The sequence below is a fragment of the Theropithecus gelada genome, chromosome 9 (assembly GCF_003255815.1).
Source record: "Theropithecus gelada isolate Dixy chromosome 9, Tgel_1.0, whole genome shotgun sequence".
NCBI classification, from domain to species: Eukaryota; Metazoa; Chordata; class Mammalia; order Primates; family Cercopithecidae; genus Theropithecus; species Theropithecus gelada.
The window spans coordinates 23,728,692-23,753,571 of NC_037677.1; the positions used below are offsets into that span (position 1 = coordinate 23,728,692).

A 24,880-nucleotide genomic window follows, 5' to 3' on the forward strand; every position below is an offset into this window, starting at 1 on the left:
AGATCAGAATGCAAATACATGGAAATCAAACAACCTGCTCCCAAATGAGCACTGGGTCAAAAACAAAATCAAGATGGAAATTAAAAAGTTCTTCGAACTGAACAAAAATAATGACACAACCTATCAAAACCTCTAGGATACAGCAAAGGCGGTGCTAAAAGGAAAGTTCGTAGCCCTAAATGCCTATGTCAAAAAAAAAAAAAAAAACTGAAAGGACACAAACTGACATTCTAAGGTCTCACCTCAAGGAACTAGAGAAACAAACCAAACCAAACCCAAACCTAGCAGAAGAAAGGAAATAACCAAGATCAGAGCAGAACTATACGAAACTGAAACAAACAAACAAAAAACCCCACAAAAGATAAATGAAACAAAAACCTGGTTCTTTGAAAAGATAAATGAAATTGATAGACCATTAGCAAGATTAACCAGGAAAAAACCAGAAAAAATTCAAATAACCTCATTCAGAAATGAAACAGGAGATATTACAACTGACACCGCTGAAATACAAAAGACCACTCAAGGCTACTATAAACACCTTTACACACATAAACTAGAAAACCTAGAAGAGATGAATAAATTTCTGGAAAAATACAACCCTTGTAGCTTAAATCAGGAAGAATTAAATACTCTGAACAGACGAATAACAAGCAGCAAGATTGAAATTGTAATTTTAAAATTACCAAAAAAAAAAAAAAAAAAGTCCAGGACCAGATGGATTCACAGCTGAATTCTCGAATTCTACCAGACATTAAAGAATTGGCATCAACCTTTTTGACACTATTCCACAAGATAGAGAAAGAAGGAACTGTCCCTAATTCATTCTATGAAGCCAGCATCACCCTAATACCAAAACCAGGAAAGGATATAACCAAAAAAGAAAACTACAGACCTATATCCTTGATGAACAAAGATGCTAAAATCCTTAACAAAACACTAGCTAACTGAATCCAACAACATATCAAAAAGATAATCCACCATGATCAAATGGGTTTCATACCAGGGATGCAGGGACGGTTTAACATATGCAGGTCAATAAATGTGATACACCACATAAACAGAATTAAAAACAAAAATCACATGATCATCTCAACAGATGCAGGAAAAGCATTTGACAAAACCCAGCATCCCTTTATGATTAAAATTCTCAGCAAAATTGGCATACAAGGGACACATCTTAACGTAATAAAAGCCATCTATGACAAACCCACAGCCAACATAATACTGAATGGGGAAATGTCGAAAGCATTCCCTCTGAGAATGGGAACAAGAAAAGGATCCCCATTCTCACCACCTGTCTTCAACATAGCACTGGAAGTCCTAGCCAGAGCAATCAGTGAAAAGGAAGAAATAAAGGGCATCCAAATCAGTAAAAAGAAAGTCAGACTGTCACTGTTTGCTGATGATATGATCATGTACCTTGAAAACCCTAAGTACTCCTCCAGAAAATTCCTAGAACTGATAAAAGAATTCAGCAAAGTTTCCAGATATGAGATAAATGTACACAAATCAGTAGCTCTTCTCTACACCAACAGTGACCAAGTGGAGAATCAAATAAAAAACTCAACCCCTTTTACAATAGTGAATTAAATTCAATTAAGCAGTTGTTTTGAACTGTGCAGCCTCAATCTTTTATAGACAGATTAGGTTTAACCTTCAACCTATTGGTGTTTTGTAACGCAAGATTCCTCACAGAATTGGCAAAAATTTTAACATGGCAAATTATAACTATGTAGATCGTAATAAAAATTTTTACAGGCATAAATTGTAAACAATTTTTTTTTCTTTTTTGGCCATTAGCGTCATTAAAGTACAATTTTATCTTATTGTAAGATCTTTACCTGGAAAATCAAAGTGTCTATCCTCAACTTCCTTTTTTAAAAAAATTAAGGTATAATTTACATACAGTAAGAGTCATCCTTTATACTGTACAGCGCTGAGAGTTTTTACATGTGCCATCATGTTACCCCCATCACAGTCTACATATAGCATAATTCCTTCACCACCCCAAATTGTCTTGTGACTCTTTGCAGTCAATCCCTCTCTCCACCCCCATTTCCTGATAATCACTGATCTGTTTCTGTCTGTACTGTTTTAAATTTGCAAGAATGGCATGTAAACTGAATCACACATTATGCAGTCTTTTGATTCTGGCTTCTTCACTTGCATAATGCATTTTAGCTTCATCCAAAAACAATTTTTTTTTTTTTTTTTGAGATGGAGTCTCGCACTGTCGCCCAGGCTGGAGTGCAGTGGTGCGATCTCAGCTCACTGCAACTTCCACCTCCCAGGTTCAAGTAATTCTGCCTGCCTCAGCCTCCCGCGTAGCTGGGATTACAGGCACCTGCCACCATGCCCAGCTAATTTTTGTATTTTTAGTAGAGATGGGGTTTCACCATATTGTCCAGGCTGGTCTTGAACTCCTGACTCAGGTGATCCACCTACCTCAGCCTCCCAAAGTGCTGGGATTACAGGCATGAGCCACCGTGCCCGACTTGCATAATGCTTCTTCCACTTGCATAATACATTTGAGCTTCATCCAAAAACAATTTTTTTTTTTGAGACGGAGTCTTGCACTGTTGCCCAGGCTGGAGTGCAGTGGCATGATTTTGGCTCACTGCAAGCTCTGCCTCCCAGATTCACACCATTCACATCTCCCAGGTTCATGCCATTTTCTGCCTCAGTCTCCCAAGTAGCTGGGATTACAGGCACCTGCCACCACGCCCGGCTAATTTTTTGTATTTTTAGTAGAGACGGGGTTTTACCATGTTAGCAGGATGGTCTTGATCTCCTGACCTCTTGATCTGCCTGCCTCGGCCTCCCAAAGTGCTGGGACTATAGGCGTGAGCCACAGCACCTGGCCTCATCCAACAATAATTTAATGGAATTCATTATTGCTTGTATCAATGTTTGTTCTTTTTCTATTTTTGAGACAGGGTCTTGCTCTGTCACCCAGGCTGGAGTGCGGTGGTGCCACCATAGCTCACTGCAGCCTTGACCTCCATAGTTCAAACAATCCTTCCACTTCAGCTTCCCAAGTAGCTGGGACTGTAGGCATGTGCAATCATGCCTGGCTAAGTTCTAAATTTTTTCATAGAGGTCTTGCTATGTTGCCCAGGCTGGTCTTGAACTCCTGGACTCAATGTTTATTTCTTTTTATTGCTGAGTAATATTTCACTGTATTAATATACTATAGTTTGTTTATTCCACTTTCTGGAGTTTGTAAATAAAGTCTCTATAAATCTTTGTCTATAGGTTTCTGTAAAGGTTTTCATAGTCTATACAGAAAGGCACATAGCACAGATAAACACATAGCAGTAGAACTGCTGGGTTGTATGGTAAGTGTAGCTTATAAGAAACATCCAAACTGTTTTCCAAAGTGGCTGTACCACTTTGCATTCTCACCAGAAATACAGTTGCTCCATATGAAACCCAATAGTCCCATAGATTCTTTTCTTTAAATAAACATGGAAAATTGACCCTTCTGGTCTTGGAGCTTGAACTTTACAATTTGTTTTATCTGATTTCCCTCCTGAGGAAACCACCTTCAGGCCTCTCAAAAAAAAGTATCAAAGAACTGAAACTCCATAGATCACCACATCCAGACAATAAGATGCAGACCCCTCATTCATCATTATTGCTTCCTTGTCTCTCCCTAGTTTCTGTGTTCTTATACATTCTTACATGTCTTCCCTGTTATGTAAACCCCTAGTTTTAATTGATCAAAGAGATAGATTTGAGACAGCTCCCATTTCCCGGGTGCAACACCTGATTAAAGCCTACTTCTTTGGCAATACTCATCATCTCAGTCATTGGCTTTCTGCGCAGCAAGTAGCAGGACCTAGACCAAACCCCTGGTGTTTCGGTAACACATGTTGATATCATTTGGCTCTATGTCTCCACCAAAATCTCATCTTGATTTGTAATCCCCACATGTCTAGGGAAGGACCTGTAATCCCCACATGTCAAGGGAGGGAGGTGATTGGATTATGGGGCAGTTTCCCCCATGCTGTTCTCGTGATAGTGAGTGAATTCTCACAAGATCTGATGGTTTCATAAGTGTTGGGCAAGTTCCTCCTTCTCTCACTCTTCTCTCTCCTGCTGCCATGTGAAGAGGGTCCTTGTTTCCCCTTCACCTTCTGCCATGATTGTAAGTTTCCTGAGGCCTCCCAGTCATGCAAAACGGTGAGTCAATTAAACCTCTTTCCTTTATAAATTACCCAGTCTCGGAAAGTTCTTTACAGCAGTGTGAGAATGGAGTAATACACATATCTCTGTCAGTATTTGGTACTGTTAGATTAGAAAAAGCTAGCCATTTCAGTCATTTTAATAGTTTTGTAATAGTGTTTTCTTGTGGTTTTAACTTGCATTCCCAAATGATACTGATGTTGAGCAACTTTTCATTTGTTTATGTACCATACATAATTATCTTTGGTGAAGTGACTGTTCAAACATTATGTTTGTTTTTAAATTGTCATTTCATTTCTTATTGAGTTTTATTAGTTTTTTTTTATATAGTCTAGATTCAAGTCCTTTATTAGTTGTGTGCCTTGCAAATATTTTCTCTGAGTCTGTGGGTTGTGTTTTCATTTTTGTAACAGTGTCATCAGAGAACAGACATTCTTAATTTTGACAAAATCAAATTTTTCCATTTATAAATTATGCATTTTGAGTTGAATCTAAGAACTCTTTCACCTAACTCAACATCACAAAAACTTTTCCTATGTTTTCCTGTAGTAATTTTATGGCTTTTGGTTTTATGTTTAGATCTATGATGCATTTTGAGTTAAAAATTTGTATAACATGTGAGTATAGATTGATGTTAATTTTTTTGTATGGGACTATCCAATTATTTCAACACCATTTGTTGAAAAGACCACCTTTCTTAATTAATGAATTTTACACCTTTGTCAAAAATCAATAAACCATATGCGAGTAGCCTCTCTATTCTGTTTAATGACACACTGTCTTGACTATTGCAGCTTTACAGCGAGTCTGGAAATAAGGTAGTATGAATCCTCCAACTTTGCTCTTTCTCAAGATTGTTTGGTTATTCTAGTTCCCTTGCCTTTCATTATATATTTTGGAGTCACCTTGTCAATTCCCACCAAAAAAAAAAAAAAAAAAATCCTGATTGGATTTTTATCATAACTGCATTATATCTACAGATCAATTTGTGGAAGACTGACATCTTAATAACATTGAGTCATTTAATCCATGATCATGATACACCTCTTCGTTTATTTAGGTCTTTTATTTCTTTTAACTCTTTCAGTTTTCAGCATACAAATCTTGCACGTATATAATAATATTTAGATCTACATAGGTCATGGTTTTTTTATTTTATTGTTAATGGCACTTTTAAGATTCAATTTGTAATGGACCATTGCTAGTATACACATATAGTATGTAAATACAACTGATTTTTGTATGTTGACTGTCTTTTAACCTGCTAGCAACAAAAGGAGAAAAAGTAAAGAAAGCATTCAATAAATGCACTGGGACTAAAAAGAATGAAAATCACATTTATAAGCTTTGCTAATAAGTGTGCTAAAAGTTAGAAAATCCTCAAAACAGAGTACATGCTTTTCATATTGCTCATTATTTTAAACTCTCAAAGGATAACAACTGTATTTTAAAATTTCTGTACATTATTAAATGTGAGATACTAGAGAATATTAATGAGTTATATTAAGTTCTGAAATTCAATAAATATTTCTGATGGGACAGAGAAAAAAATGAATTATACCTTTCCAAGCACTGTCAGCTGCTGAACTAAAAGATGAGCACTTTCTGTCTTTCCAGCACCACTTTCTCCAGAAATAACAATGCACTACACATAGAAAAGAAAACTGTGAGAAGACCTTATCCTCAAAATTCAGGTGACATTTAAGTAACTATGAGGTAAATTTCTAAGAATGGGAGACTCTTCTTACCTGATCTGAATTATATGTTATCATAGATTGATATCCTAAGTCAGCCATTGCAAAAATGTGAGGAGGACTGGCAGTTCTCTTTGATCCAATATATAGTTTGGAATGCTAAGGGTTAAAAAGAATACATTTGTAGGGCTTTTTGTTTTTTTTGTTTTTAAGTCCTGAATTATTTACAAATATAGCTCCAATTTTTAAAGCAAAGTATAAATAAAAATGCCATTTTATACCACCAAAACATTATTACATACATGTTACACACATATTACACATATATCTAAATGTATAACTATGTAAAATAAAAGCCTGACACAAAACAGCCCAGAAATATGATATGACACAAAATAATTTAAAAGATTCTGCATTGTACTTCCAAAGCAGAATGTAAGGTTTCAAAATTCCATTATTTACTTAAGTGAAAGCATTCATTAAAAATAAGACGATCAGGTTTCAGTTTGTTAACTGCTCCTTGGATATAATAATGTCTCACATATGACCACCATGTTTTTCCTTTCACATCATTTAACATACATTCTCTCATTTGATTTGTCCATGATCACACAGTGAATTGATAGTAGGATTGCACTAAAACCCGAATCTTCTGAAACATAGGTCAGGGCTCATAAATTTACTGTTATTCCTATAAATTTTAGGATGGTAAAAGATGACAGAGATATGTACTTTTCACACACAAAAATAACTATTAGGAACAGTATTAAATAATTTTCTGGAGTACACAAATAGCCAGAAGAGAATGAGTCCAATTAAAAATGAAAAAGAACCTTGTTTAATTCCAGAATAGTATTCTATATTTAAGCCATTAGGGGTTGAATAGTTGATAATTATATATTCATATTCATAAAACATGTGTGTGATATTAATGAAGCCAATAATACATCAAAAGGCATTTTTAACTCATAGTGACAATTTTTGTAGCCATTAAGTATGTATTATCTACATAAACAATGTAATTATACTTTTGACGCTCCCATACTCGGTTCAGTGGCAGACATACATTAAGTACATACCTTTTAAAGCAGACTTAAGTATATGCTTTTAAAGGCATCTGTTTAGTGACACAATATTTAATGTAGATCCGTTACCAGTAACTGAATGTAATAAACACTCTGGCACACACATTTGGAGAAAGGAAGACCACAAACTGCACCCAGATTGACTCCATCTTCTACTTTTCCTAGTTCTATGTTTTAATAACAATTATATAACTGTTTATTCAAAATAGTGGATAAAATTTTTCTGGCATTCATTTAAATTAATTTAAGTATCTGAATGTATAATTATGTGTATGAAGTAAGAGAATGCACCCCATATGACATACCTTTGTGGAGTAAAGATCCAGACTCTGAAAAGGGTTAAGAGCAATGAGTATGTCTCCCACATAGATATAGATCTGATCTCTGGAATAACACTTCTCAAGTTGCTCTGAGACTGTATTCTGCAATAAAATAAAATAATTTCTCCTTCTTAAAAATTATTTGTGGTCAACTACAACTTAAAAAGTAAACAATAATAAACAGAACATCTGGAATCTGGACCAAGGATTAGAAAAATAGACACATTGATAGTAAAAAATATATAACATCAGGTTTGCAACTACTCATTCACTTGACAGGCATTTCTTTTGGTTTTGAGATGGTGGATGTCATTGTTACCTGCATTTTCCAGAGGACATATTATATGTCACAGGAATTTTAAATATATAATGCTTTCAAGAAAAGAAGTAATAGCAGTAAGTGACGTAAAGATTAACAACGAAGTAAAGAGAAAAGGGAAGGGAAGATGGAATGAACATGATTTAATTTCAAATCAAGGTGATCCAGTGGCTTTATGGAATGTCCTAGTCCCTTTTTTTTTTTTTTTCAGACTTTTGGCTTTATGAAGTACTGTGAAAAATTTTTAAACGTAATTTTCATAGTTGATAAGTCATTTGAGTAAATGAATTGGGGTTGATAATGTCGAAAACCACCATTTATAGTACATGACACAAGAGAGGAGCAAAATATCTTAGGTCCAAAAAGAAACTAAAAATAAAACATAGACAACAGAAACAAATCTACCATTTAATATATTAATATAGTGAAAACTTCTTTGCAATCCACAAGCCTAGGAATTCACATTATTAAAAAATTTTATATGTAAGAATTCAGAAAGGTGTCTGCAGTCTCTGACTTGCCAACATGATTTGATTTCAAGATGTTTGATGATCTTGAGATTATTCTGAGGAAGTACTTGAGTTGTTTATACAATCCTAAATTTACCAAATGACTACCTCTATTCAGAACTTAGCTCTTGATTGGTACATTTCTGAGTCAAATGCTCAGGCATGTATCAGCAGTGTAAAAAAAATAAAAAAGGTGTTCATCAGGCAGGACAGAAGTCCTAAAAAGAGGGCATTTATTTCTCTAATGATCTGACTACGTGGAATAAAGAACTGTGGAATAAAGAAGGGTGAGGGGAAAGGAGGCTGAGACTAGAATTTAATAGCTTGGATCTGTACCTTCACAAAAAATGTTTGAAATACCTCTGAGATAATTAGGATAAGGAGTTCCAAGCAGAATTCAATACCCCTGAAAGATAAGCTGTGTGAAACAAGGGTTTTGTGATCCCATGAGGAAGAACACCGACCATGGTAACAGACAGGCTGTTGAGGTATTCGGAGTTTCTGGTACAGCCACTGAGAGCTGAAACAAGAGAGGAAAAAGGGGGAGGCCACCACATGGTGGTTACAGTGGGCTGACTGCTCTTTGAATACAATAAATCATATCTTTGAGACTCCCACAAATAATGAAAAAGAAGGAAGATCTGTGGCCTAACAACTTATACTGTGAGGACTTCACCCCTGACAGTTGAGCATCAGAAAAAAATGAACACTAGGCTGGAAAGATCTGTAAATTTGAGTTATATAGATTAAAACTGAAGATAAGAGAAATAATAGGAAGCTAAGAGACAAAGAAAGCATGAGACTTACAGATGGAAGACATGGGCAGAGTGAGTGTTAAGACTCTTAATAACCATCATAATCTATATATTCCTTCCCCTTCTACCAATACTTGTGTTTTCTATAAATTAACAAAACATCTGCAATGTCTAAGTTTAATTCAACTGAAATTCTTACCTCATCCAAACTTCTAGGGTTGCTAAATCATTTACATCCTTCAGATTGGATATTAGTTCTTACCTCATCCAAAACTTCTAGGGTTGCTAAATCATCTACATCCTTCAGATTGGATATTAGAGACCAGTTGAAGTTCCCTTTCTTGGTGTAAATACGTTCATGTCTGTGGAGAAAAATGCTTTCTGATATAAGAACTGATTACTGATCATAGTAGAAGTAAGTTTTAGATACATATGACACTGAAAATCCTCTGTGAATCTGTTTATTAAATTCAATGATAACATACCAGAAAATATCCTAATATATTTGATCTTTACTGTTTGTTTACTCCTTTCCATTGGAAAAAATGCAAATTACAGAATTTACTTCATGGATGATCAATAGTACATAATTTCCTTTAAGAACTATCTTTATATGATTTGTTTTAAAGCTTCCTCTAAATTTCTGTGTGATCGAATCTGTTAACAAGGTGATGAGTCTGAAGGGTTTGAATTCATTACATTCCTAATTTTGTTGGAGGTGGTGTTAGGCCACTGGTGGTCAAGGTATGGTCATTTTAAATTATTATTCAGCAAAATTTAACAGGAATACAAAATAAATCACATTACAAGTTTTCAGAAGGTTAGATGTGTGTAAAAATAGATTTCATGTACCAAAAAGTTTATTTTCAAAGTAAAACATTTCAACAAGTTTCAAAAACAGCATAAAGATCTTGATTTAACACAAAGGCTGAAGAAATTGCTGAGAGAAACACAATGGTTTATTTAAACTTTTCTGGACATCCATTTTATTTTGAGGATAATTGTATTTCTGGTATCTATTTTTGGATATACTCTTAAGTATCTGGATTTGCCCCTTGGTAGAAGGGGAAGGAATATATAGATTATGAGGGTTATTAAGAATCTTAACACTCACTCAGAAAACTTTAATGGTTTCTTATTGCTTAGAAATTTAAGCCTATTAATAAACTGCCCCGTCCTGTATCTAAGCCGACTACTCCTTTTGTTTACTATAATAGCTTCTGTCCTCTCTCATTTAGGGAAGGACATCATTCCCACTGCTTTTTCTCTCATTCCTACATCATTGAATTTTCTGTTATATCACCCATCCCACAAACAACAACAAACTGCCCTCCCCTGACTTCCAGTTTCCTCCATCTGCTGTTCTATTTCTTTGCTTTATAGTAAAAATCCTCAAAAGAATTATGTATACTTTTTTTTTTGGAGATGAGTCTTGCTCTGTCACCCAGGCTGGAACGCAGTGGCGCGATCTCGGCTCACTGCAACCTCTACCTCCCAGGTTCATGGGATTCTCCTGCCTCAGCTTCCTGAGCGACTGGGATTACAGGCGTGGCCACCAAGCTCAGCTAATTTTTTTTGTATTTTTAGTAGAGACGGGGTTTCACCATGTGGGCCAGGCTGGTCTTGAACTCCTGACTTCAAGTGATCCGCCCACCTTGGCCTCCCAGTGTGCTTGGATTATAGGCGTGAGCCACCGCGCCTGGCTTATACTTAGTTTCTTCAGGCTTTCATCTTGACACTCTATGGAGGCAGCTTTTGTTAATGGTCAATTTTAAGTCCTCATTTTACCTAATCTACCAGGAGCATTTAACAAAGGCTTTCTTGAATACCTTTGCCTTGGTCTCCTGTAAGTCTCTCTTGATTCTCTTCCTTATCTCACTGGCATCTCTGTCTGAGTATCTTTGTCTGTTTTTTCCTTATCTTTCTGTTACATTGTGGGGGTCTCCCAAGTTTCAGTTCTTGAAGTTGTCTTCTCTACATTCACTTCCTTATTTCATAGCCTTACATACCACTCATTCACTGATAACTACTAGCTCCAGACTTCTGCATATAAATGCTTATGTGATAATTCACTTGCAGAGACAGACACATCCAAAACCACGCTCCTAAATACTCTGCCTCCAAACCTACTCCTTCTCTGTGATTCTTTATCTCAGTCAATGGTGATTCCTTTCTTCTGATTGCTCAGGATGTTAGAGACATTGTTGGCTCTTCTGTTTCTCACACCCCTCATGCAATCTGTATACAAATTCCATCGCCTCTATCATCAAATTCTAACTAGGGCTAGACATTTCTCCCCACCACCCCCCACTGTATTTCTTCTCACTGCTGTAACAGCCACCCAAGAGATTTCCCTGCTGCCACCTTTACCTTCTGACACTCTTCCCAACACTGCAGCCAGAGTGATCTTCAAGAAAATAAGTCACGTCATGTCACTACTCTGCTCAAAGTTCCTGATCTTCCCATTATTACTCAAAGGAATATCCAACGCCGTACCATGGCCTACGAGGCCTATATGATTTGTGCATCTGTGCCTCCCTCAACACCCCTATTATTTCTCTAACATTATCTGTTTCTAATATCCCTCCTACTCAATTCTTTCCAACCTCATTGGCTTCCTGTTTTCTGAATGCGTTAAGCATGCTTCTACCTCACAGCCTTGGTACTTGCTGTTCCCTCTGAGTGGAATGCCATTTTCTTTGATACCTGTAAAGCTCTTTCTTGCTTCCTATGGGCTTCTTTCAATATTACATTAATCAGAGTCTTTTCCTGGTGAGCCCTTGTGAATTAGTGGCTTCTCTCCAGAACTTCTCATCACCCTTTTCCTGCTCTATTTTTAGCCACTGGCTTCTCCGCCAGTTCTCCTCATCACCTCTCACATTCTACCTTGTCCTCTTTCATCTCCTATTAGATTGTAATTAATATAATACCAATCTAGATTTTATTGTAATAGTAAGACAGAGTACCTGTATTGTTCACTGCTGTATCCCCAGCAGCTGTAACAGTGCGTGGCATGCAGTAGGCTCTCAATAAATATTTGTTCAATGACTCATCACATGAAACTCATTCAAGGCCTTCCATAACATTACACAATCTGTCTTTCCAGTGTGTTTGCCAGAAAGTACACTTTTACACTTTAGCTTAACTGGACTTGTTTCTGTTTCTTAAACTATACATTCCTGTGCTTTTTTCACCTGTCATTTTGTTTCTGTTATTTCCTCCTCAGCCCCATCTGTATGATAAAACCTTATTCACTTTTCACAATCCACCTTAAATGTCACCTCTTTTACACTCCTCAGCACAATTCTATACATCCTTTAGGACAGATATCTTAGTTAAATGTCATTTCAGTCATTCATTTGTGTGCTGGCCTTATACCCTTTACTAGATTGTAAATTTCTTAGGATAGGAATATCTTTTCAACATATGGTGCTGGAACAATTGGACATTCACGTGCAAAAAAAGTGACTCAAGACACTGACCTTTAAGCTTTTACAAATATTAACTCAAAATAAATCACAGATCTAAATGTAAAATGTAAAACTATAAAACTCCAGAAGATAACATAGGAAAAAATCTAGATACCCTTGGGTTTGGAAATAAGTTTTTATATGCAACACCAACAATGCCATCCATGAAAAAAAAAATTGATAAATTGGGCTTCACTAAAATTATAAACCTCTACACTGTGCAAGTTTATTTTAATAAAAAATGAAAACAAAAAATTCTCTCCAATCACACTTTTTTGGACTGTGCTATTTTCCTGCCAGGACACTGACTAATAGATCCAGTCACTCATTGACTTCTCTTCAACTCGAATGTTGCAGATTTCTGGTCGCAGATCTCACACATGAAAGATTAGAGTTTTCCCTCCACTGGACCCTGAAGTTACTCATTAATTATTTACCCCTCCACAGGAGACTTCCTAGCTCATTTTAGATAGCAGTGGTCCAAAAATGTCTATCTTTCAAGCTTCCAATATCTATTTTCCCTCTTCTTCAAATGGAAGCTAATACAAACTCACTCCAGTTCCTTCCCTTTTATCTCAAAATGATAGTATATTTTCACCTATCTTCTCATACTCCCTTACCCCCATACACACTTCTTTTTCACTTTCCAGGGTAGAAGTGCCACCTTTCTTTTCCAGGGTTAACCCTTTCCACCTGTCTCTCAATTTTATTTCCTGTGTAGCTTGCTGTATCATGCCATCAGAAGCTTCCTTTCCACAGATCCACATTCTTAGTTGATCACGTCTTCCATCATCCCAAGGTGTACAATCCTCAATTTGCTGCTTTCTTGTTAAGAAAATAAAAACCAAGCCACAGATTGCGAGAAACTATTTGCAAATCATGTTTCTGATATTTAAAAAAATGTATCTAATGACAGAAATAGTGTCTTATAGCTATTTGCAACTCTTAATTAGATTCCTCCATTTTTTTTTTTTTTTTTTTTTTTTTTTGAGACGGTGTCTCGCTCTGTCTTCAGGCCAGAGTGCAATGGCGCAATCTCGACTCACTGCAACCTCTGCCTCCCAGGTTCAAGCGATTCTCCTGCCTCAGCCTCCTGAGTAGCTGAGACTACAGGCATGCTTCCACACCCGGCTAATTTTTGTACTTTTAGTAGAGACGGGGTTTCACCATGTTAGCCAGGATGGTCTCGATCTCCTGACTTCGTGATCCGCCCATCTTGGCTTCCCAAAGTGCTAGGATTACAAGATTCCTCCATAATTTTTATACCACTTAAAAAATTATGCACTTGTGTGGATAAGTTAGTTAATATTTGAAGTCCTTACTAGATGTAAGCATCAAGATCTGCAAAACTATGCCTTTAGTTTCTTGTTGTATCCCAAGAATAAGGATATTGTTTAGATTAGTGTAGTTTCTCGATAAACTTTAGTTGAATGACTAAGTGACTGTATATCCTCCCACAAACTTCTGGCATGGAATTTGCATATAGTTGGTCTCCACATTTGCTGAATTGAACAAGTATCATCTTATTTACTCCTCTATTTTCAAAGAGATTCTTATAAATATAACCATTTTTGATATATTCTTTTTAAGACAAAAGAGGAAGAAATCCAATTATCCATTTAATTGAAGGGCCCTGAATTTTTTGTCTATTTTTTTCTGGAACCTTTTGGCTGCTACAGACTGTTCCTGGAGAACGATGGGGAATGGATGGTGAGGAGCAGAAGGATCAATACTTGGCTGGTTGGTACCCTCACTCTTCTGCTCCTGTGAATTCATCCTCCATGATGTTTTTGGTATTAGCTGTCAAAAACTTAGAAAAGATTTGGTCATTGTGATGATTAAAACAACCTCAGATAGATCCCTATCTTCTATGGTACAACTTAAAAATGTCTTGGCATGCATTTCATGGACCTTCACAATCTTGCCTTAAACAACCTTTCCAGCGTCATTCTCCATCAGCTCTGTACGGAATAGCTCTCAACATACCAAGCATTTTCAAGACTCTGTACTTTGTTCATTCCATTTCTCTACCTGGAATTATTTTCCTTCCATGCTTGGCAAAATTCTACGTATCCTTCAAAGTTAGGCTTAAATTACCCTCTCTGTGAAGACACTGCAGGTCTTTCCAGAGAGAATACACCACTAGTGGAGAAGTTCTCACATTTAATGAAGTCAATACAGGTTCATTGTTCCTGCTAGACCTTGGGAAAGTTGTGTGTAGAAATCAAGTGTTATTCATCATTTTATGCCTTGATACAAAGATGCAAAAAACAAGGTGTCTTGAATCTTCATTACCTTAATTCAATATCCATGTTTGCCTGAAACCAACTGAATGTTTGAGGTTTGCATAGAAAATAGCTTTATATGATTTTTCTTAGTATAATATTGGACATTTCTTAAAAAGAGTAAGTACATCCACCTTTTCACAAGAACATGTAAATGTTTCCATAATTTTTATACATCAGTGAATAGCTAATCAATGATGACTGCTTATTTTTCTGGTTAACTTTCATGTTTCCAGTATTAAATAAGTTTTAAAATATGCATACATTGATTTGTCAGATTTAGCTACATACCAAGTGCCATATATTAGAATTGTAAGGAAAACACATTTTGATAGTTAAAATAACAAATTTATGGAAAGTGATAGCTGTGAATTTTGAAGGGCATTGGCTTTAGAATCTTCTCGTCATCACTTGCTTTTGTTTGTTTGTTTGTTTGAGATGGAGTCTCACTCTGTCACCCAGGTTGCAGTGCAGTGGCAAGATCTCAGTTCACTGAACCTCCACCTTCCGGGTTCAAGCAATTCTCCTGCCTCAGCCTCCCAAGTAGCTGGGATTACAGGCACCCGCCACCATGCCAGGCTAATTTTTGTATTATTTATTTGTTTACTTATTTATTTATTTATTTTTTGAAATGGAGTTTCGCTCCTGTTGCCCAGGCTGGAGTGCAATGGCATGATCTTGGCTCACCACAACCTCTGCCTCCCAGGTTCAAGCGATTCTCCTGCCTCAGCCTCCCAAGTAGCCAGGATTACAGGCATGTGCCACCACAGCTGGCTGATTTTTTGTATTTTTAGTAGAGATGGGGTTTCTCCATGTTGGTTAGGTTGGTCTGGAGCTCCCGACTTCAGGTCATCTTCCCGCCTCGGCCTCCCAAAGTGCTGGGATTACAGGCGTGAGCCACCACGCCTGGCCTAAGTTTTGTATTTTTTGTAGAGCTGAGGTTTCACCATTTTGGCCAGGCTGGTCTCGAACTCCTGACCTCAAGTGATCCATCTGCTGTGGCCTCCCAAAGTGTCATTGTTGTTTTAATAAAAATCTAAGTATGGAATTCAATCCAACTCATATTTATTGAGACCCTGCTATATGCAAGCATTTTCCCAGTAACCCCAAGTGTTGTAGGATTATTATAGGTGGAAAAAAATCCAGGTTGTACAATCAATGAGTGTCAAACTAGTGGGAGATGTAAACACAAATATTTTTAAAAACACAAAATATATGGCAAATGCCAAAATTAAAGTAATACATAAAGTAGAAATAGCAAGGAGGGAAAATTAATTCCATTTTGGAAAAGTGGGTACAGTTCTTAGTAGATTTAGCATTTAATCTTGGTCTTTAAGTAGAAGTAGGATTCCAGTAACCTGAGGAAGAGTATTTGTATGTAGGAGTGGTGACTGATGGGTGAAATAAATTAATATAATTCATCACATCAATAGGCTAAAAGAGAAAAATGACATGATCATATCAATAGATGCAGAGAAAGCATCTGACAAAATTCAACCTCTTTTCATGATAACAACTCTCAATAAATGAGCCACAGAAGGGAGCTTCCTTAACTTCATAAACAACATGTAAAATAGCCTACAGTTACAATACATAATGATGAGAAATTAGAAGCCTTCCTGCTAAGATCAGAAACAAAGCAAGGATGTTCTCTCTCTATACTCCTTTTCATTATCATAGTGGAAGTCATAGCTAATGCAATAAAACCAAAAAATGACTTAAAAGGTATACTAATAGAGAAGAAAGAAATAAAAATGTCTTTGTTCGCAGATGACATGATTGTTTATGTTGAAAATCTAAAAAAGTCAGCATAAAAACCTCCTGAAATGAATAAGCAATTACAGCAAGGTTTTAGGATACAAGATTAATATAAAAAAGTCATTTTTTCCTATATACCAGAAATGAATAAGTGAAAATGGAAATTAAAAACACAATATCACTTATGTTAGCAACCCCCACTGAAATACTTAAGTATAAATCTAACAAAATACATACAAGAAAATTACAAAACGCTGATAAAAGTAATAAAACAAGAACTAAGTAAATGGAGATATATTCTATGTTCATGGATAGGAAGACTCAATATTATCAAGGTGTCAGGTCTTTTCAACATGCTTTACAGATTGAATGCAATCCCAAGCAAAATCCAAACAAATTATTTTCTGGATACTGGCAAACCGATTCTAAAGTTTATATGGAAAATCAAAAGATCCAGAATAGCCAATTCAATATTGAAGGAGAAAAAGCTGGAGGACTGACACTGTGCAATTTCAAGACTTCCTATAAAGCTACAGTAATCATTCATTGCTGGTGGGAATGAAAAATGGTACAGACAGTTTGGAAGACAGTTTGACAGTTTCTTATAAAATGAAGCATGCTCTTGCCATACAATTCAGCTACTGTGCTCCTTTCTACCCAAGTGAGTAGAAAACCACACAAAAACCTGTACATGGATATTTATAGCAGCTTTTTTCATAACTGCCACAACTGGAAACAACCAAGATGTCCTTCAAGAAGAAATAGGTAAATAAATTCTGGTACATTCAGACAATAGTGTATTTTCAGTGCTAAAAGGCAATGAGTTATCAAGCCATGAAAAAACATGGAAGAAACACAAATGCATATTGCTAAGTGAAAGAACTTAATCTGAAAAAACTACATATTATATGAGTCCAACTTTACTACATTCTGGAAAAGGCAAAACTATGGAGATGGTAAAAAGACCAGTAATTGCCAGCAATTAGAGGACACAGAGAGATGGATAGGCAGAGAACAGAGCATTTTTAGGTCAATGAAACTATTCAGTACAATGCTACAATTGTAATACTTATCATTATACATTTGTCAAAAGCTGTTGAATGTACAACACCAATAGTGAATCTTAATGTAAACTGTGGACTCTGGATGATAGTGATGTGTCAACGTAGGTTCACTAATTGTAACAAAAGTAACACTGTGGTGTGGGATGTTGATAGTGGAGAAGGCTGTGCCTACATGGGGGAAAGGGACACATGGGAAGTCCCTATGCCTTCCTCTCAATTTTGTTATAAACTTTAAACTGCTCTTAAAAATAAAGCTGATTTTAATAAAAAGCAAAAACAAAAACTCTCTTCAATCACATTTCTTTGGACTGTGCTATTTTTGCTTCCAGGGCACTGACTAATAGATCCAACTAGCCATTGACTTCTTTTCAGCTCCAATGTTGCTTATTTGTGGTCACAAAACTCACACCTGAAAGATTTCAGTTTTCTCTCCACTGGACCCTGAAGTCTACTTATTAATTATTTAACCCATCCAGGGGATGACTTCCTAGCTCATTTTACATAGCAGTTGTCCAAAAATGTCTACCTTTCAAGCTTCCAATATCTATTTTCCTTTTTCTTCAATGGAAACTAACACAAACTCACTCAGGGTACTTCCCTTCTATCTCAAAATGATAGTATATTTTCATGTATCTTCCCTTCACATCCCTCCCAACTTCTCTGTGACTTCCAAGGTGGAAACATCGCCTTTCTTTTCCAGGGTTAACCCTACTAATTTGTCTATTGATTCTTTTTCCTGTGTAACTTGCTCTATCATCCTATCAGAAGCTTCCTTTCCACTGGGTCCATAGTCTCAGCTGATCAAGTCTTCTACCATCCTAAGTTGTCCTTTCCTCAATTTGCTGCATTTTTTTCAAACTTTTACAATCTCTACTCTTCCTTGTCAACTTTTCAAAGGACAATCTGAATTCACAGAATCCTTCCTTATTTACATTCGCTCAACTCACTAAACTCTGGCATCAGCACTGTTATCAGCCTCTTGAAAGTAAAACGACCTTCTTACCGTCCTATTCAATTGCCCTCTTTAGATTTCATTCTATTCAGTTCTTCTGTGTCCTTTAACTTTATTGATCTACTGTCTTGAAATTCTCTCTGTAGCTTTCATGGCATCTGTTTTTGTTTTTTTTTTTTCCTCCCGTCCTTCTCACTGTGCCTCACCTCAATTATCTCCACCTCAGTCAATGACACCATCATCTCCTTCATGGATATGGAGAAAATGGAGTTTTGAGAAATTTTAAAGAGATTAAAATGATAAAATTTGGTGATGTAGTGGATATAAGAGTTGAAAAAGATGGAGATTTCTGGTGTGTACAATTAAATAGATGATGGTATCTGTCAATGAGATAAATACTAGAGGAGTTTCAGATTTTGTGAGGGAAGATAGTGCTTTGCTTCTGGGCATTTGGAACTTGAACACATTTAGGACATCTATATTTCTCAGTAATAATGCCCTTCCCTCACCTAGTTTCCTCAGCCTCCAACATCATACACTAAAGCTCTCTACATTGTGTTTATAGCAGATCATCACTGTCTCTGGGACACATGCCCTGCCATTATCCATTTACATGTGCTCTAGATATGTTTGATGTTTTTAAAAAATATTTATGCTCCTTGGCATTCTCTGAGAATCTTGGTTCTGTGGTTTAGTATTTGACATTAACTTTGGAAAATTCTCAGTCATTGTTGCTTAAAATATTTGTTTCTTCCTCTCTTCTCTTGGTATTCCCATTATGTATATATTATACTTGTTTAGTTATTCCACAGTTCTTAGATCTTCTATTCCAGTTTTTCAATCTTTTCTCTCATTGCCTTTCCATTTCAGACATTTCTATTGATATATCTCAGAGATTCTTTCCTCCACTGAGTCCAGTCTACTAATGAGACCATTAAGGTTGTTCTTCATTTATGTTACAGTGCTTTTGATTTCCAACATTTCATATTCCTCAGAATTCCCATCTCTCTACTTACGTTGCCCATCTGTCCTTGCATGTAGTCTACTTCATCCACTAGAGCCTTTATCATATTCATTATGGACTTACAAAAGATTCCTGGTGTGATAATTCAACATAACTGCCATATCTAAGCCTGGTTCTGATGCTTGCTCTGTTTCTTCAAACTGTGATTGCTGCCTGTTAGTATGCCTTGTAATTTTTTTTTGAAAGCCAAGACTGGGTAAAAGTAACTCCAATAAACAGGTGTTTATTAATGTGTTGCTAACATGCTACAGGCATAAGGGAGGGGAAGCATTCTATAGTTATATTATTAGGTTTCAACCTTTTAATGCCAGTGACTTTCAACTGTGATCTTCACAAGTGCCTCAGTCTCCTCCTTCTCTACTCCCCTCCTATTCCTTAGGAAGGATAACAGGAGGGTAAACCATGTTAAAAGGAACAGAATGCTCTGGCATATTTTTAAATGGCACTTTTTCCTCTCTCCCTGATGTAAACACAAAGGGATTTTTCTCTGAAATTTACTGTGAGAACCGGACTGATCTGCAGGTAAAACCTACACAAGTATGGAGGCCACCTGTGACTGGAATCTCCTATAGTTTTTAACTGTCAGACTGAGCCTCCAGCAATTCATCAATTACAGTTTAAATTTTCCCACCCCAGTAATTGCTCCCTTGGATGTCTCCAATTGCATGTTTCTGCTCCAATAAGCTGATATTGTCTGTATTTTCATACCTGTGGGGAGTGGTTTACCCTGTAACCTTACTTCTGTGATGGATCCAATAAGAGCTGTTGATTTTTCAGTTTGTTCAGCTTTTCACTGGTTGTTAGGATGGAGTGACAACTTCTAACCTCCTTACATGCTGGAGCAGAAACTGGATAAAGAGCCTGTCTTTATGAAGGTATGGGCACTGATAAAGGAAACAAACGAGAGCTAGTGAAGCTCCCTCTGCAGCAACTTTTACTACCCTCGGCCAGAAGCTGCAAGTGGACGAAGTGGTTTCCAAAAGCCAAGAGAGAGCTGTAGCTCTAGGGTTAGCACCACTGGATAGAAGCTGCTGCCTTAGGTAGATCCTGGCCATTGTCACTTCCAATCTGCAGGTGCTTGATTGGTGCAGTGCACCAGGGTCAGCTTTCCAGGGCACACGGCAGAGTGAAGAAGCAGGAAGTAGACCTATGTATTAGTTTCCCATTGCTGCTGTAACAAGTTTATCACAAATCTTGTGGCATAAAACAATGAGTATTTATTCTCTCACAGTTCTGCAGGCCAGAAATCCAAAATCAGTTTCATCTGGAAATTCACGGTGTCATCAGCAGGGCTGGTTCCTTCTGGAGACTTTAGGGGAGAATCATTGTTTGGCCTTTTCCAGTTTCTGGAGGCGGCAGGCATTCTTTGGTCATGGCCGCATCAATTTAACAGCTGCTTCCATCTTCATATTGTTTTCTCCCTCACTAACCTTCTTGCCTCTGTCTTATGACTCTTATGATTACATTTAGGGCCCAGCCACTAATCCAGGATAATTTCCCCTTCTCTAGATCCTTGACTTAATCACATCTGTATGGCTCCTTTTGCCAGGCAAAGTAATATTCACAGATTCCAGGGATTAGACATGGGTATCTTAGAGGGTCATTACTGAGCCTACCAAAATCTAGAAAAGCAAATGGAAAATGCACAGAATACAGAAATATTGGCAGGAAGGTAAGAAAACCTGGATCATACGTAAAAACAGTTTAGAGAGTTTTCCATGAACTGCTGATTGGATACATGAGTGAAAAGGTGGGATTTCTTCATTAAACAATATTGTGCTCTCCACCTAAATCCTAGACTATTTAATAAAACCATAAATGTCTATTTCTAAAGTAAAACTTTCATTGCTACTACCTTGATCTTTAAGCCACCATTGTTTCTGACCTTGATTATTGCCAATAGTGAGAATGATCTTTTTTAAACATAACTCAGAAATGTCACCCATCTGGTCAGTACCCTCCGCATGTCACTCAAAATAAGGTCTCTTGTAATCTGATCCCACACCCACCCCATTGCTTCTCCCACCATATCTCCTAACACTGTGTCCCCATTTACTCCTCTCTAGCTTTCTCAATCCCTCTTGGCAGAGCCTCTAACACCTGGTTCACTCCTGCCTCAGAGGCTGACTCTTCTCTCTGCCCAAAGAGTCACAAGCCTAAAGTACTTCTCTTGGTTGTGAGGTCTGGAATGACCACTGTTTTCAACACTGTAATCCCACCCTCCAACCCTGAGGACTTCCAGTCCCTCTTATATTGCTCTATTTTTCTTATTCTTTTTTTTTTTTTTTTTTTTTTTTTGAGACTGAGTCTCACACTGTTGCCCTGGCTGGAGTTCAATGGCATGATCTCAGCTGACTGCAACCTCCACCTCCCACGTTCACACGATTCTCCTGCTTCAGCCTCCTGAGTAGCTGGGATTACAGGCGCACATCACCACACTCGGCTAATTTTTTGTATTTTTAGTAGAGATAGCATTTCACTATGTTGGCCAGACTGGTCTCGAACTCCTGACCTCATGATCCACCCTCCATCGCCTCCCAAAGTGCTGGGATTACAGGGGTGAGCCACCGCGCCTGGCTGCTCTGTTTTTCTTTAGCATGCATCACCATGTGATATACTACAATTGCTCACTAAATTTTTTATATGTGTTGTCTGGGTCCTCCAATAAGTATATAAGCTCTGTGAAAACAGGTTTTGTTTTGCTTTGTTTTGTCACTGACTGACATATCCCATACTCCTAGATCAGATTCTCACAAATGGTGGATGCTCAAAATATATTTGAGTGAATAGTTTGCTTTTACTAAATGTTCATCTACTGTGAAACCAAAGAAAACATATTTTTATTTTTACACTCTGGTTATAAACAACTTAAATGTTCTAAGACAAAGTGTATATGTACTTTTCAAGGTATACATGTATATACACACATACATATGTATTAAATATAAATGTTTCAAGATAATTTTATACTTTTAATAGTTGCCTTTTGCCTTTATTTTATATAATTGATTTCCATTCTTGTTACTTTTCCACTCTTTCCATTGTTGTTACTTTTTTCAATGTTTTCTTTCTGTAAGACTTGGAAAAAGCAAAGTCGGAATCCTTCTATAAGAATGTTGTCCTCTTGTAAAAGTACAACTTGTTAACCAGATTATATTTTTCATTTACTCTGTAATACTGGAGAGACATAGTTTCAGACTATAAACATTTTCTTTCATTGTTGTCAAAGGTCACAAATACCCTTAGGGGTGGTTAATATAGCTTTATTTGTATTTCTGCTCTACACAATGAAAACAAAAAACCACTATGCTGCCTGATGTTAAATTTTTATCCTTACTATTTAGTTGTACTGTGTACTGTGGTAATGAAACAGCTTTATTTGCTTTTACTTTGCTTAAAAATACTCTTGTAAATATCAAGCTCTATCACCTAAGGCGATTAAGGAACCACTGGGGTAGAATAGCAATCCTTTGTTAAACATAAATCTAATCAATTGTTTTGTATTCATTTCCTTATCCATCTTTAAATTCCAGTAACAAGAACAACCAACATTGTCTACCAGCACTGGTAGTATCAACAGGAGTACAGGCTCTCCCTGGTGTGCCCTAGAAGACTAGATTTTATTTATCTGCAGTTTGACCCCTTTGACCAGGTGTGTAGTTTTGAAATGATGGTGGAGAAGGAAGTACACACCAGCCTGGTGAGCCATAGCACTGACTCTCAATACCTGGAGTGACAGGTATCATAGTAGCCAAGCCCCCAGTAAGTCTTAATTGCCCTCTTCATTCCTGGAGACTTTCTTCTTTCGCATTTACTTCTTTAAAGATGTACTTTAATCTGGACTGTGCAGATAAATATGTACTCATAAAATTTGTAGCAATGTTGGAAAGAAGGATGGGATTGGAAAAGTGACACATGAAAGTAGATGAAAATCTGTACATGTTTAGCTAGGTACTTGTGTATCCACACCTTTAATTTATTTTAAATCTCTGTAAGAGGATTGTCCCTACTTTTTTCTAGGTGGACACTAAAGCATATGAAATAAATGAAATCCAAGAGATTTTATACATAGTTTGCATGTTCCTATGTGATACTCTATACCTTATAATGTTATTGCACATTTCAAATCAGTTCTTGCTTTTTCTTTTCTCTACTGCTTCTTGCTTATTCATTACCATAATGAGGATTTATTACTCTGGGGCACATTTTATGTAAAGGATCAGATAAATATTTTCAGCTTTTCAGCTTTGCAGCCTACACAACCTGTGTTACAACTACTCAACCCTGTCATTGTGGCATGAAAACAGCTATAGTCAATACATAAATGGATAAGCATAGCTCTGTTCTAATAAAACTTCATTCACAAAAATAGGTGGCAAGCCTGATTTGACCTATGAGCCATAACTGCTGACCTTGTAATAGGCAAAAAATCTGGAGAAAAGAGGAGTCTGAAGTGGGGGATGGCAAGCCACTATCAATCATCTGTGGTTCACAAGATAATTTTAAATATATATTTATACATAATATATAATATTTTATATATAGTATATAATACATATGTATGTATTAAAGATCAATGCATACTTTATGACTGGGAGAGTGAAACTATTTTTAAAAACTAAACCACAAAATGTCTAGTACATTAAAAATTTACAAGCCAGTAGCAAAGATTAGCATTTTTCTATATGCTCACCCAATTAGATGTCTCCTTTGATGTAACTGATGTGTATAGAAATCAACTTTTAAAGCATTGTCTTTTCCCCAATCATTTAGACTTTTCTTTCAGAAAAATATTAAATTCTTTCTAATCTCCAATTTTTAGTGGCTTCTGGCATTATAAGCTTTTCTGACCACCATCCTTCATGTCTTTGATACAGTGATAAAGAATATTACGTGATGTTTAAGGGTCTTATTAAGTTTTTCATGAATGCTCCAGTTAGTTTCTTATATAAAAATAGAATATCTCTAGAAATATATGCAAGAAATTGGGTACATTGGCTGCCTCTATGGAGGGATATTAGTGGGAAGACTTTTTCACTGACTATAGTTGTACACCATTTTAATATGCAAGGATTACATATTCAAAAAACAAAAGAAAAGATATGTTACACTCTAGTATAAATTTTGATTTATAACTGAGGAACAACCTAAAGAAGTGATGTATAATCATTTATTTCTGAGTTGAGCAATAGGCACAATCCTACCTGTTAAGAGGAGTACCTTCATTAAGTCTATTAGCAAATTTTAAGCAACATCTACCATATGGAAATCCCTTTTGGGTGGCTCTGGGCTGGCTGAGAGGATTTGTGTGCTTTTGAAAAGGAATCAGATGTCTGGAGGCTAAAGAAAAAAATGTCATACTGGGAAATTTTGTGTGTTTACGTTGTAAATGTGACTTCTCTCTGCTCTGTATTATTTTAGATAGAGCAACCTGAGTTTTAGATGTTGAAATAAATC

General features: G+C 36.5%; 1 protein-coding gene across 1 annotated transcript in view; it reads right to left on the reverse strand.

Moving 5' to 3' along the window:
* MYO3A (myosin IIIA) overlaps window positions 1-24,880 on the reverse strand; it is a 267,913-nt gene that overhangs the window by 125,687 nt on the left and 117,346 nt on the right. Inside the window, exons 11-14 of the mRNA XM_025396931.1 lie at window positions 9,133-9,232; window positions 7,273-7,389; window positions 5,937-6,041; window positions 5,750-5,833 (exon numbers count right to left, since the gene is read on the reverse strand). Of these exons, the coding sequence (XP_025252716.1) occupies window positions 5,750-5,833; window positions 5,937-6,041; window positions 7,273-7,389; window positions 9,133-9,232 (406 nt within the window). The remainder of the gene's footprint in view (window positions 1-5,749; window positions 5,834-5,936; window positions 6,042-7,272; window positions 7,390-9,132; window positions 9,233-24,880) is intronic.